This window comes from Anolis carolinensis, chromosome 6 (assembly GCF_035594765.1).
Source record: "Anolis carolinensis isolate JA03-04 chromosome 6, rAnoCar3.1.pri, whole genome shotgun sequence".
Taxonomy (NCBI): domain Eukaryota; kingdom Metazoa; phylum Chordata; class Lepidosauria; order Squamata; family Dactyloidae; genus Anolis; species Anolis carolinensis.
In genome coordinates this window covers 100,171,990-100,187,228 of record NC_085846.1, presented here as the reverse complement: position 1 = coordinate 100,187,228, position 15,239 = coordinate 100,171,990, and the positions used below count along the sequence as shown (strand labels likewise).

At 36.9% G+C, this 15,239-nt stretch overlaps 1 protein-coding gene across 9 annotated transcripts in view; it reads left to right on the top strand.

The window, feature by feature from the left end:
• The window catches only part of abi1 (abl interactor 1), a 105,200-nt gene that overhangs the window by 79,364 nt on the left and 10,597 nt on the right, over window positions 1-15,239 (top strand). For 4 of the 9 annotated variants that reach the window (XM_062956994.1, XM_062956990.1, XM_062956988.1 and 1 more), the window contains 3 exons: window positions 3,094-3,234; window positions 7,784-7,884; window positions 12,613-12,789. In XM_062956994.1, coding sequence (XP_062813064.1) covers window positions 3,094-3,234; window positions 7,784-7,884; window positions 12,613-12,789 — 419 coding nt within the window. Of the gene's footprint in view, window positions 1-3,093; window positions 3,235-7,783; window positions 7,885-10,599; window positions 10,651-12,612; window positions 12,790-15,239 lie in introns of all 9 variants that reach the window. The other 5 variants (XM_062956993.1, XM_062956986.1, XM_062956989.1 and 2 more) reach the window with 2 other exon arrangements.

Genomic DNA, 15,239 nt, shown 5'->3' with positions numbered 1-15,239 from the left:
TCTGTATTTGTGGGTTTCACTTTTGCAGATTTGATTACTCATGGATTTGATTTAATGTGTAGGAATATTTGGGTTCCCCGGTGCAACTTTATTGTCAGCTTCTGCCAGAGGTTTTGCTGGAGGATCTAGGGATTCCTAGAAAGGTGATCTCTCATATTTTGTAAAGCCCTTTTTATTTGTGTTTTTAATACTTACATGGGAATCCTCTCACCCCAGCAAATATGGAGGGCTGACTGTATGAATATTTCAAATAAATAAGCTTAAGACATTTAAGAAATCTTGCCTGAGCTAAAAGACAAACATTGAGCTTGAAAAATGACTTTAACTTTGGCTCAGTAAAGCAGTTGTGCGTCTCTCTGTGTGTAGAAGGCATAGTTCTTTTCTGTGGATAGAAACTAATGCAGAATGTCAGTCACCATCATTGGGAAATGTGCAAAGCCAGTTTAGCAAATTTATGCTTCAGCGACCTGGCATGGAATTGGTAGTACTTTAATGGATACTTGAACTGTAGAGTTGTATCCAAATATATTTAATATTTAATATCTAAATGCATTTAATATTTAGAACTTCAGTTAAGAGCTGGCTCTACAGTTCCTCCCAATGTGCAGCTGACTTGTTGATTTGAGACTGAAGCATTTTTTTAAAAAAGTTTTAAAATTGGGGATGTCCTTGTTCATAAATCCACTTTTACCATGTTTATTTTTAAAATGCTGTTTTCTGCTTTCTAATTGTCTTCTGTGTGTTTTAGATTTTTAGTGGAAGTTTAAACAGACCATAGATAGGATAATTTTTAAAAGCTATACGTACGTATCATTAAAAGCAGAAGCTGCCAAACAGAACTCACTCAGAGCAGAAACTATGTAATGCAGTTTGTAGGTGGATGTTTCACAGAACTAAAATTCAAGACGACAGTGCAGGGTAGAAATGAGCCATTAGCGCAAAACCATTTTACAGAGCAGAAGATGGGAATGGATGGATGTATAAATCTGCACTGAGCAGACAGAAGTTGCTGAGAGCTGGCAAAAAGACTGTTAAGAGCCATCAATTTGTAGGAATACCAGTAAGTGCTATTTAGCGCTAAGAGGACTAAAGGGCTTCATTATTATATTGTGCAGTAATTCTAGGAGTAATTTTCTAATTTTTACAGCTAGTGACTTAGATGTATTGGAGAGGAAGGGATGTCGATAGGTGGGCGTATTTTTTATAGTATATCTCAACCCTCTTTTAGATTCAAGCAGGGAAGGCAACACTTGGCGCAGCAATTCCCTAAGACTCTTTTGTCAAATATTTAGGGCCAACACTACACCAGAATGCCATTGGCTATCCCACTAAATAGAGTAGTGTGGCGAATCCATGTAACATCCTGAAGTCTTGTTATCTAGAACAGTCTCTATACATACAATATGTGGTAATTACCACATATACTTGTGTATAGGTCAAACCCATGTATAAGTTCAGGGTGAGTTATGGAGCCAAAATTATGGATTTTGATACCGTCCTTGGATAAGTCGAGAGTCATTCAGCAGAGAGGAAAAGTGCTAGCTCCTGGGAGCAACTGCCATTTTCCTGCCTTGGTGGTCAAAAAGACTTGAAATGATGCTGCAGTAGAGGCATATCAATTCATTCAGTTCCAGTATCATGCCAAATCAATATTTTTAACCTGTTTTACTGGTTTCTATATGGTAGGAAAGGATTTGTGTAAACTCAAAATTGCTGAGCACATTTATCAGGTTTCCTGATATCATCATTGCAATAAAGTAGAGATGTCATCTTTTGCAGAGTACAATCTTTTGCTGTGTAAAATTCATACTTTGCTAACCTACTCAAAATTGAGTCATAAAAAAATTATGAATGCAATAAACAAAACTAGGGAACAAAACAGATTGTGTAGATACTTTGGCCTTGTATGCTTTCCTGTTTGCCTTACATCATCATCTCACAGGAAATCTTTGTGAAACTTAAAAAATATTGCTGTTTTTCTGAGAAATGTCCATTGTGATAAATGCAGGGTAGGTGTAACGGACAGATTACAACAGAGCAGGATTTTTTCAGCCTTGTATCCTGCCTTCCATATTCCATCATGACAGATGAGGAATTCCTTGATTCATTTTACAAGATATGCCTTAACTTAGTTTCCCAACTTGCGCATGAATAAAACAGCTAGTCCAAGTTCAAGTAGACTTCATTCAATGCAATTTTCCCCTAAGACATTATTTACATATGTTTCCTTAATATAGTGGATCACATCATTATTCTGATTGGCTTTTAAGAGGTTTTAAGAGAATACTCTATTTTTTTTAATTGTACTGTTTCCTCATTTCTTTTTATTATTTTATATTTGCTTTTTAATATTACAAATAGTGTAATTATATTTTAAAATTGATCTTTGTAGTTTTTTAAAAACTATATTGTGCTTCATTTGATTTGTAAGGTGTTCTGAATCCCAGTTTGGCATAAAACGGCAGGATATAAATAAAGATGGTAAATGATGATGATGATTATATGGGTAACAGCAACAGACCTGGGAGTTGTAGTCCAGTGGGAGTATTTTTTCAGACACATCATTTGGCTTCAGAGGTGGAGAGGTTGTGTATTCTGCTGACATAAATTAAATTATTTATATATCTTTTTGGACTCATGTTTCCATTAACTCAGTTTTTTCTGTGAATTCCAACTTTTATCTCAAGGGAAAGATGATGATGTCACTGCATTGAATTGCATTGCATTGAAAGGCAGTATATTTCGCAGTTGGTTTCTCCTTCAATGTTAAATTGTGTAAGAATAATGTCATATCAATACTATTCTTAGCTCCATAGTTATCATGACAATAGCTATAGTAGATATGACCTGGATGCTTCTCAAAGCATCAACTTGTTAATGCTCAGTTGTGGATGGCTAAAGTATGTTATTATATTCACACATCTTAAAAGTCCAGCCACCATCTGAATATGTATGAGCCTATTTCATAAAGTAGGCAGCTCTTAGTTTAATATTAAGATGTCAGTGAGACATATTAAGCTATAGGGTAACATTACAGTAACTTGTTTTTCTTGTAAATTAAGAAGTCTTTTGTCTTTCTTTGTGTGTATCTAGGCGGAATACTCCATATAAGACTTTGGAACCCGTTAAGCCACCAACAGTCCCTAATGATTACATGACCAGTCCGGCAAGACTTGGAAGCCAGCACAGTCCTGGAAGGACAGCATCGTTGAACCAGAGACCCAGAACACACAGGTGGATTTTGAGGCTTTACAAATGATGCAATAAGAAACTGGATTTAGATTTAGCTCAGTTTAAAATAATGGTGAAGGAAAAGGGAGCCTAGTGCCATTCAGATTTCAAACCCTTTGGACCACATGAGCATGGATACTAGTCAAGAATTTATAGTAGTTGTAATCCCAAATGTCTGAAGGGTGCTGGGTACATATTATACAGTAGACTATGGCAACTTATACAATCTGGTACTTTTTAAAGAGAGGGTGGATGTCTGTAAGGAGTGCTTTGATTGTGTATACTTGCATGGCAGCGGGGTGGACAGGATAGCCCTTGTAGTCTCTTCTAACTCTATGATTTGGACTCTGAAATTGATTTGTTTAAAATACAAGGGATTTGCTTTTTTAAAAAAGAAAGAGAATTCACCTGTTTCAGCAGAATTAATGGGCCACACTTATCTATGACATTACTCCTCAATACTAGACTGTTCTGATCCATCATTTAGAAACTACTATTTTAGAGTAAACTAAGGCCCCATCTACACCAACAATTTAATGCAGTTTCAAACCAGTTCTGAAGAAGGTGATTTCACTATGCAAATTATTACATAGGAAATCCTGGAACTAGTTTGCGGCTCGGATGATAATGACACAAACCACAGAGCACTGATGCACATTAAGGGCTTTATTCTGAAGGCTTTTGCGGAAGTTTGTTGTCTGGCTGTTGTAGTTTGAAGCTACCTTGAAACAGAAGCAAATGGTCAAGGCTTACTTTACAACCTGTGCTCAGTGTCACATCGCAGTTGACTCTGATTTCTGGAGATTTTATCATCTAGGAATTTTTACTCATCACAGAAAGTATTCTGTTATCATGCTGAACAAGATGTAGTGAAATACTCCATTGTCTTTGGTAGTAGTGCTGGTCTATAAAGAGCCAAGCAGAACTATGGCTTCAGTCTACATGCCTTTCTTTAGTCTTTTTTTAAGGAGGTAGACTGAGGCTGAAGGCAGATTAGAAACTTTCAGCCAAATTCCAGGATGAAGAGCTAGCAATAGTGGCCTCAATCATTGGTGGTCTAGCATAGAGAATCAGTGTGCTGAGTTCCTTGGAAAAATTGCAGACTGAATAATCGCCCAAAAATGCATACTCAGGAGTTAAAATTAAAGACATTAGAGTCAGAGCAATATTTGACTTGCTGTGCTTCTGTACTTTCCTTAAAAAAAAAACACCCCTGAAATAAAATATAATTGATAGCAATAGTATTTTGTAGAGACAAAAACACATACACTTGTTCCTCCATATCAACAATTTTTACATCTGCCGATTCAACCATCAATAGCTTTAAAATATCCTTCCCTCAAACAAAACAAAATCCCAAAAGTAAGCCTTGATTTTACAATTTTATATAAAGAGCACCTTTTTATTATGCCATTGTATATAGTGGTCCTTGAGCATTCACAGACTTTGGTATCCAGGAGCAGAGGTCCTAAAACCAAATTTCATCATTTACCAAGGCCAATTGTATCTTATTCTCAGTGACATTTAGGAGGATGAAATTTTGTATTAGGTGGTTCAAAGAGTAAAAAATGCCATATCTATCAGACTTAAAAGTGTTCAGTTATGAAGCTCTCAACACTATGTAAGTTCTTGTATAAGTTTATTTAGTTCTATTCAAACATGCCAAATTTCTATTGAAACTTCTTTTGTGACACAGCCAGCTGAATGTTTTTCGTTTTTCTTTCCAGCTGGAGAAAATGTATTAATTCTATGACAAGCACAGGAAATAGTAATTATCAGCCTTGTAGTTACCAACACATGGCATAATTTCCCATCAGCCTTCAAGTTCTAAAGGGATTTTTATTCGAATGTGTCCTTAGGTTAAACAATCAAATTTAATCACCTCTCATTTCATGCAAAACTAGCATATCAATGCAGTTACTTTTCAATTCAGAGTATTACGTAAAGGAAAAACGACATATGCAAACCACGACCATTACTGTAGTTTGATATGTTATAGTCCCAGGAACTCCCATATTATTTTTCCCCCAATAATGTAGAATAGGGTTGTTCTATGTTTTCTGGGCTGTATGGCCATGTTCTAGAAGTATTCTCTCCTGACGTTTCGCCCACATCTGTGGCAGGCATCCTCTCAACCTCTGAGGATGCCTGCCACAGATGTGGGCGTAAAGTCAGGAGAGAATACTTCTAGAACATGGCCATACAGCCCGGAAAACATACAACAACCCTGTGATCCCGGCTATGAAAGCCTTCGACAACACAATGTAGAATAGTCCCTAAATCCTCCCTAGAAAAAGCATGCAGTATTTCTTGCTTGTTCCACATTGCCCAGGCTTCTGAATGGACAGGAACATTTTCACATTCCACATTTGCTTTCTAGAAGTGTCAGCCATCCTCTGGAGAAGAATATACTGCAGCTGCTTGCTTTAGGGAACTTGAGGCAAGATTTTCCAGTATGGTAGTTTCTTGGGCTACATTAATGGCTAAAAGGCATAGCAGTGGTCATTTTAATGAGCAGCACTGTGATTTTGTTTGAGCAGCATAATAGAAGTTCAACATTTGATGCAGATCTTGTAAAATGACAACAATTCTATTTTGAGAGAGCCTGCGCTCAGTTAAAACACTGTCTTATTTAAAACAGTTGTATAAGTGTCTTCTTATGCATGCATTATTTGAGGCAACGGAAATGGACTCTTCAGTGTCACATGTGGTTTGTGGTACGAAATTCAGCTGTAACCATGGCAACAAGTTCAGGATCTTTGGCATGCAGAGCACTAATTTTTGCAGGAATGAGCTCTGATTCTCATTGCAATCTTTGATACCTCTTTTATGCAGCTCTGTGTTTCACTGATTTTGAATGCTTGGGATTGACAGTGTCTTGTTTTGGATGAGTATGCAGAATGCAATGAAACTGTATTTTAATATATTTCTTCGTGACTCATTTACATTTTAATGCATGCAGTGGCCTTTATGCTAACTGGCAAGTAGCAGCTAATTTAACTCTCCATTTTGGTTTGAGTCTCTGGGGTCAGTTTCCTACAGCTAAATTCTGACCCACCCGGAGGCACTTTGCAGCTCCATTTTTTCATGGGGGAGGAGGGGATCTCAGATCCTACTCAGTTGGGTATGTGAATTTGAGGCATTGATGGCTTGTTGGGTGCACAGTACCCCCTCATTCTCAGTTCTGTGCTTGGGAGATCTTTAGTCCTTGTTTCATCATGCAGATTGGTGTTGTTTGATTTGTAAAACACATGCAAATGTTATCCATTGGCAGCAAGAGATCTCTTGACCCCCATTTAACTTAGGGTTGGTGTGAGTGTGGATCAGCCTGTGGGAGGCCACAGAACACACCCAGGCTGATCCAGTTTAACTCAGGGAAAGCTGCTTAATGTAGCTTCACTCAGATTTTAAAAATACAGGTAAAAGCCCAAATCCTGCAATGCACTACAATTCAGGCTTTCTCCTGTGTTCAGGCAATGTAGACACCCACTGCTTATTCCTGTGCGGAATCAGCATTGGGTTTCCCAACAGCCATTCCATGCTTCTCCATGCTCAGGTAGCTTGGGGATGTGGGATGGCTGTCCCCTCCTGCCCTCTTTCACCCCGTGGCTGCCAGCTACAACAAGGATGATGGCAGGGTCTCGCTCCTCTCAGGCTCCTTTGCCAGTCACATAGAACGGAATAAGGAAGAGAGCCTGTCGACCTTTGCGGTAGGTCTCCCTGTCACTCTTGTAGCTGGCAGCCATGGGGTGAGAGAGGGGGTGGAAATTGGGGATCTGCCCAGTGGCGGCGAATCTGTTTTGGTGCGGCTAAGAAGTGCGGACACCACCTGATGTTGAGGCAGTTCAGGATGCTCCTGTGGGTGCTTATTTTTGCAACAGTCTATGGTATGTGTCTCCAAGTCTTCTGACAACTTGCAAGTTTTCATGGTGTTTTCTTAGGCAATATACAGAGGTGGTTTTGCCATTTTCTGCCTCCGAAATATACCCTACAGCACCTGGTATTCATTGACACTCTCCCATCCATATATTAAATGGAGCTGGCTCTGTACAGCTTCCAAAATCAGATGGGGTCTGATGCCTTCAGGGGATTTAGGCATTTCCTGTTGCTCAAGAAAAGTTATTTAGTGCCCATCACACCACAACTACAAATCATGTGTTGGAAGCTACTTAACATGCAGTTTATCACCCTTAATTACTTCAGACTTCCTGTAACCATTTATAACATTATGTAGTCTAATAGTTCTTTAGTTCTCAGAGTGTTCTTTACACTTTTTAATTAAATACTAGGAAAGCTAAAACTGGGCCTGTATGTGAGTATCTAATGACCTAGCTAATTACATCTGTATCTGTTGCAATTTCATGCATTCTGCTCTGCTGATATGATAATAAGCAGCATGGATCTCTCTGTCTCGAATAGATTCAATTTATAACTCATGGCTTTGTCATGAAATTGAGATAATTTGTCTCACTATTGATTTCATTTTAAAGTCACTGTTCTTGCAAAACAACTGCTTACGTCCTTGCACTCTTTGTGTTTTTGTTTATTGTAGTGGTAGTAGTGGAGGAAGTGGCAGTCGAGAAAACAGCGGAAGCAGCAGTATTGGCATTCCCATTGCCGTGCCTACACCCTCGCCACCAACTGTTGGCCAAGGTATTTTCTTGACTGCCTTTCTCGGCAGTATCCTTTCTTGATTCAGATGCTTCTGATAATGTTTGGGTCAGAGGAACACCTTAATTTTTAAAAAAACATTACATGTGAGATTTTCATTTTTTTACCTTTTTAGTTTTGTAGGGGAATTCTGAATAAATAAAATAATTTGTAAATAGATAAAAAGATACGTCTGAATATAACAACTTCATTTACAATGTTCAGAAAGGTAGAAGGTATAACCAAAAAAGAACAATAAGAAAAATGAAAAGTGCCTCCCAATCTTTTCAATAGCTGCTATAGCCTGGTCCTAATTAAGTCTTTACCATTAAAAAAATCACAAAATAGAGTTGTTTCTATAATCTATCAATTTCATTAATATACATATAAAATAAAACTTGCAATACTAAATAGTTATCCTGCAGAACTGTAATAAAAATTAGCTTTTCAATTCGTATCTATTGATAATAGTTAATGATAATCATTACTTCTACTTAAACAAAACAATACTCCATTTTTCAAAATTAAGCTAATACTAATTTCTTATATTTAAACATTAACATTAACAATTTACCATATCCATGATCCATTATTCTGATAACATTATCCTGACCACTTTTTATGGCTGAAATCCATTATCCACATTATATAATTCAATTTTTTCTCATAATTTAACCCAACATAAACTTTCATGTTACGTGTGTGAATGAAAAAAATCTACTTCAAGACCATGTAATCCCTTTAAGCTCCAATTTTGCTAATTATCTTAAAGGCTTGACTTTAAGATTACTACATAAATCAGCACCCTGTCGACACCATTTAAACCTATTTTAATCTAAGTTATATCTTCATCTTAACACAAGGTTTCCCTTGCCCCCCTCCAAAGTTGGAAAAAGATTGAGGCAAATGCCTCACACCTAGCAGTCAAAACTTTAGATATGGTTTTACAACATTCTCCCTCTTCATCTCATCTTCCTCCCTCCAATTCCCATTCCTGATCACTTTAATCACATTTTCAACAATCTCATAATTTTCCTACTTCCAGTGTCCTGAGTCATAACAGCCTGATCTTCATCCACCCGCTTAGTGACGCCTTCCTCCTCAACTAATGTCAAGATTCTCTGCCATCTCCCCATACATCTTGTTGTATTATGATTTCCAGTTCCCAGTTTGATCTCAGAATTACATGATGTTTTTCATATTCCTTCCCTGACTTCGGCAATGTGTCCTGCAATTCCGCCACATATAGATCCTGAACTAGTTGGTTCATTTTGTCCTCTATACTCCTCAAATTGATCAAAACATCCATTTTCCTTTAGTATCCCAATCTCATCTCTAAAAGACTGTAACATGGAATTTAACGTTCCTCCTATTTCTATCAGTTCACCAAGTAGTACTTGAAAGAATGCAGACTATGATATCTACAAAGGAATGTCTCCATCCTTTCTTGAAATACAGATATTTCTCCACATCCACCACTAAAGCACATGGCAATCAATTACTGACCTTACCGCTGAAACCTGGTGGGATGGGTTTCATGATTGAAATGTAGTAATAAAAGGGGTATCACCCATTTCAAAGAAATAGACCAAGCAGGAAAGGAAGAAAGTAGCATTTAATCTCAAGGCTGTTTACATATGTGAAGAGATCTGTGACTTAAATTCTGAAAGTTAGATTGGGTAAAAATTAAGGTGAAAATTAATAAGTCCAAGTTAATAAAATTGAATATAAAAATTGATCAAATTTTTAATATATTGTTGTCATTAACCTTTTTGTTTGTTGAAAAATTTATTATTTCCAATTCTAATTAAACCTTTTATCCTTATTTCAAAAAGAAGGCTTCTTACCAAGGTAGAATTATCATAGTTCATTCTTAAATTCCTCAGTTCCAAATAAGTTTGATCTAGAAATTAAAAGTTAAAGAAAGAAAGATTTTTTGGGGAGGGGGGTCTAGTGTCTATAAAGAGCTTCTTCCCAGCCCCTAATTCTTTCAGGTATGATGGAGCATGATGAAATCCCAGCCCCGCAAGTAGTATTGCTCACCGTTCCTTTGTGATAACTGCTGGGTTATGGCGCCCTTATGAGCCATCCCTTTTGATCTTCCTTTGACCCAGGAACATCCCTGCCTCCTTCCTCTCCTGGAAGTCATGTTAGCACTCTTTTGAAAGTTAATGACATCTGCTTTCAGCACACCACACACTGAAGCAGAATTGTGAAGATGTGAGGTAGTATGCTGGGATTGGACCTCTGCTGCAGCCACCACTGATTACTCTTGGTTGTTTTCACATCTTGATATGCATTAAGATGGAAAAAAAACAGGTGTTTAAGTACTCAGCTTACATTCATTACCCTCATTGTGCCTACTTGTGAACTTACCACAAAGTGCTTTTAACCACATCCCATGGCCTATATCCAGAATTTACCTGTGGGTTAGAAGAAGAAGATGATTATTGTTAGGATGACAATGATGATGATCTTGTCTTTATTGTTCATCACATTATTTCTGATCACTTGTAAGGGACATATTAATATGTGTTTTGCCATGTAACCAAATGGAAGAAATTGCATGAATTGGTTGCATTTACTCTTTGTGATTTCTAAGCAGTATCCAATCAGGGTCTTCACAGTATCTTGAAAATTTGAATTCTGGACCAAATCTAGACTTGGCAGTTTGAATTGTTTTAATAGCACACATATCTGTTCCTTCTCCTCCCAAAGCTCCACCAGCACCTCCAGTGCCCCCGCCTCTCATGATGGGTAATATGATAGGTGAGATCTTCTGAGTGTGCTGGAATTTCAACAGTTTGTTGATATAACATTTTATAATCCCACTCTCCTTTCCTCCTCTTCTTCCAACTAATGCATTTATTACTTTATGTCTTTTGTGTGTATATGATCTAGAATAATAATGGAATATTAGGGATTTAACGATCTAGTCCCAACTAATATTTCTGTGGTGAAAGCCTCTGAAGATTTAATACTGCAGGAAGGAGAGCTATTGTTTCCAGCCCAGAATGATCTGCACATTTATTGCCATTATTGCCTCAAGATTTCAGGCAGACGAGGTTTTTGGTCTTCCTGATCAAAAATCTTCTTGTAGGACATACCAGGGATTGTATACAGAGACATCGTCTATCATATACTTCATCCACATACATATTGTGGACCTCTCCAACCAGGTGTCCCCAAGATACAACTTCCGTTACCCCAGCCCACATGATCAAGCCATGTGGTCCAACACATCTGGGGGAGAGGGAACAGCATGATAAAAGTTAATATGTTGTGTTTTAATTTAGTCATTTGTGGCTTGTTTTTTCCTGTCCATGTCTGCATAAGTTATAGAAATGAGCTGAAATATTTGCTTAAGAACACATGTGCTTGCAAGAATCAAATTGTAACTTTTCTAAGATCTCTACATCATATACTTAAGCTGATTATTTTGCTCTGGTCATGCTGACATTTACAAAAAATGAACTTGAGAGGCTTTGACCCGGATAACATTTGTGAACGTTCTGTTAATCTTAAAAGTCCAACAGGGTTGGATCCAGTCATGGCTTTGTGGTAAGTACTTACAGTTGTGCCTAATACAACACCCAGTTATTGCTACCTGCTGCATCCTTCCATACCATCTTTAATGTTATTCTACAGGATTCCCCCAGAGCAGCAATTTTCAAGTAGTTGCAGTGAATAAGGAATTTGGCAGGCTCCCTAGCTTGTGCAAATGGAAACATTTATCAGTGAAAAGTCTTCAGACCATTACCGTATATATTTGTAACACATATTTATCTGTATATAGTAATATTTTATTTCAGAACTGTGAACTGCACAGGAAGGAAATTTATACATTAGCAAATAAGATAGTTGCATGCTTTACAAGTCCACTTTAGATTTAAAAACATGAAGTATTTAATCACCTTTGCTATTTGAGTAAACTAGTAGAATTGAGAATAGACTGATCAGGTCATCATTACTTATATAGCAGTTTTAATGTGCAATCTTTTAAAAAAATTAACTCATGTTTAGGTAGCCAATACATTCTAAGTTAATAGTGAAGGTTGTTGGTGATTCTAATCTGTTAATAACAAAAGCTGTCTTTAAAACCCTCAATCTTATACTTAAAGATCTGAGAAGAGTTTGAGGATCAGGTCATCATGATTTTGGGGGGAAAGTTGAGAGTTCTTCATTGGCCAGTGGGGCAAGTTTAACCTGGTTTCTTGCAGGAGGTTTTGTTTTAAAATTTATGTTTGCAAATTTGTTTATTTTCCTTTTGGAGGTAAATGGAAATCTCTTGACTCTTAAAAAGCTAAATGTGTTTATGATATCTTAGAAGAAATTGTTTTCATCTCATTCTTTTTGTTCCCTTGATAATATGAAAGATACTACATTTAAATTTCTTGAATACAATGTAGGCAACTGAATTTTATCAGTACCACAGTCTGAATATTTAAATTACTGAATACCTCAAAGAAATCTTAGCAGGGTAAATAATCACCCTTTCCCACTGAACACACACAGACACAAATGTATGTTAGGTGTTTTTCTTAATCTTCTTCTCCATGAACTCTGTGGTTTTGGGTTTCATGTGTTTGCTGTACTTTGGATTTCATATATCTCTTAATTCATCTCCATTCACATCTGCTTTTTTTCACACTCAGTCTGTCCTAAGGTGTTATTTTTTGGTTTTGTTTTTGGCTTATGTCTTGTTGGTTCCTTTTGACTCCTGCGTTTTAGCTGTTCCTGGGTCAGTTCCTGGTTCCCAGTACGGCACAATGACCAGGCAGATTTCCCGACACAACTCTACTACTTCCTCGGCCTCTTCTGGTGGATTTAGGCGGAATCCTTCTGTGACCGCTTCATTTTCTGCTCAACCTCATGTTAATGGCGGGCCTCTCTATTCTCAAAATTCAAGTAAGCTGCTGGTTTATTGCAGAGCACAAAATTCCTGGGGCTGCTTTTGCAGAAACCATTTTGAAGGTCATACATTGCTTTGGAGTTTATTCAGGCCTTGTTCAGATATAACAATCTTGGTCTAATAAAACATGATTTATTGAGCCAAGGACCAGTCTTGAGCTGGCATGCTATATGTCTGTCCCTCCCTTCCCTTGTGTGTTTAGCTTTGGCAATACTGTTACAGTTTAATGAACCACAGTTTGCTGTTGCACCTGAGCTGGGAAACTGTAGCCTAATCTCTGACCATGGTTTTATTAGAACTAAGATCACTACATCTGAATGGACCTAAGAATTTAACCTATTGTTTTACTAGGCAAGAACCATTTGAAAGATTAATTCTTCAAACTGGTATCAAAGTTGCTTTCTTTTCTTCAGCACCATCTTACAGGAACTACCTTAAAATTCTTTTAGCCTTTTCTTGTTTCTCACTATGACAAGTGTGTCTCTTAATCCTGGTCTGGTGGGTCATGTGGAGCGGAGCAAGAGTGATTTTATTTTTCTCATCACATCCCAAATGCCATCTTCAGTGAATTTGCATATTCATGCAGGAGTTTTTTTTTTTAATTTGAAGTGATCTGTTATTGAACAATGGTACAGGTATAGACAAGACTGATGCGTCTGATTATCTATTTCATTGAATACATTTGAATGTGCTGTATCAGTTCCTAAATATTAGACTGTATGTTTGCAGTCTATATTGCAGTGCAGTTTCTCCATATACAGAGATATCTGAGTGGAGATTAACAGTTAATTTATTTCTTGTGTCAGAAGCGAACTGAGGGTACAAGTTGTAATGGATTTGCAAACATAGAGATTTTAAGGTTAACAGTTACAATGGATAGATGGGTTCTTGCTCCTCTCCATGTGATGAGGTAGACCATAAGATGGAATTAAATTTCCAACTCAGTCCATACTTTTGAGAGATGGTAAATAGATTGGTGATACTAGTGTTTATCTGCCATGCTCATTAAAGAAGTACAAGTAATGTTTCAGTATGACAAAAACATCCTCAGAAAACATTCTCATTGTTTAATGCTGTCATGTTTTTTTTTTACAGCACATAGTTTTATCATATCACCAAATATTATTACTAGCATTTAATTTTAACTTGCTGGTTGTTTTAATGTTTTTTTCTGAAATGTCTAATTTAATGCCCTAGTATTAACAATATAACCTCCAAGTTTCCACTTGGCTGAATTTTTCATACCAGGAGAAACACCTAGTTTGCGGAAATGAGGGCAAGAAGAAGTACATTTTGGAAATTAAATCTTTGTAAAAGCGCTTGTTGTGTTGTGTGTTGTTTATGTCGGCACATATGGGGAGCCAAGCTGGTTTTGAAGTTACCTAGGTGCTGGATTTAATTGTCAAATGACAAATATTGAGAGATAGCACTGTTTAAAATGTTTGTGTACTTGGAAATCTAGAACCTATTTCAAATTTGTGATTCCAGTCATATTACTCTGCTGAACACAGAGCTTTTGAAATATGTTGAATTTAGATTTGAAGAAATGCTACAATAGAAATGTATCTTGGTATTCTATCTGAGAATTTTAAAGACTATGTTATTGGTGTTATAAAACTTGCTAGTGGAGCTATATGCAAAGGTACTTCATCAAAAAATAAAAGCTAAAACAATGGAAAGCCTTCATAGTCCAGATGCAGATTGGACAGAAATATACAAAAAGTAGGTTTGTGGAATTAATGGGATATAGGTTTTGTCTCCTTCTGATGTAGATTTAGTATACTTTTGTTCAGTTTGAGGAGGTTTGACTTTTTCTGTTATGCAAATTTCAGAATGAAACGTGTACAGTAATACACACAGATAGCATCCACTTCTTCATCATGATCCCTGTGAAATCGCATATATGGGTCTCTTGCGCCTGCACAGTTAGTTTCAGAAAAAGGTGTACAGATAATACACACAGATAAAATCCATTTCTTTGGCACCTTGTTGTCATCTTTCTTTCAAATCACTGTCATTTCTTTCACAGTTCACTTAGAACTGAATTCAACCTTCAGTTCACAAATCAACCTTCTCATCAACCTTAATATTTTAAAATAAATTATTAGAATCATCCTTGCACACAGATCTCATCTTGATTGCAGTGTGTAACTTGTTGATGTTGCCACTAAAAACTTTTTACTGCTTTGCCAATGAGAACCCTCTCCATGATGCTTTTATGGAAGTGCAAAGTTCTGTAAAATATCTTGACAGCTGAGTGTAATATGTTGGAAGAAACCGAAAATGTATCATCTTGATTTAACTGAAATGCAGCAAAAAATAAAGCCCATTGCAAATATGTCCTCTTGGACTATTTAGGTGTAAAAAATGGAAATTCAATCATACATATTGAACTGTCTACCCAATCACTTTCTAAGAGCCTTCGATTATATGCAACGTTGCTTTA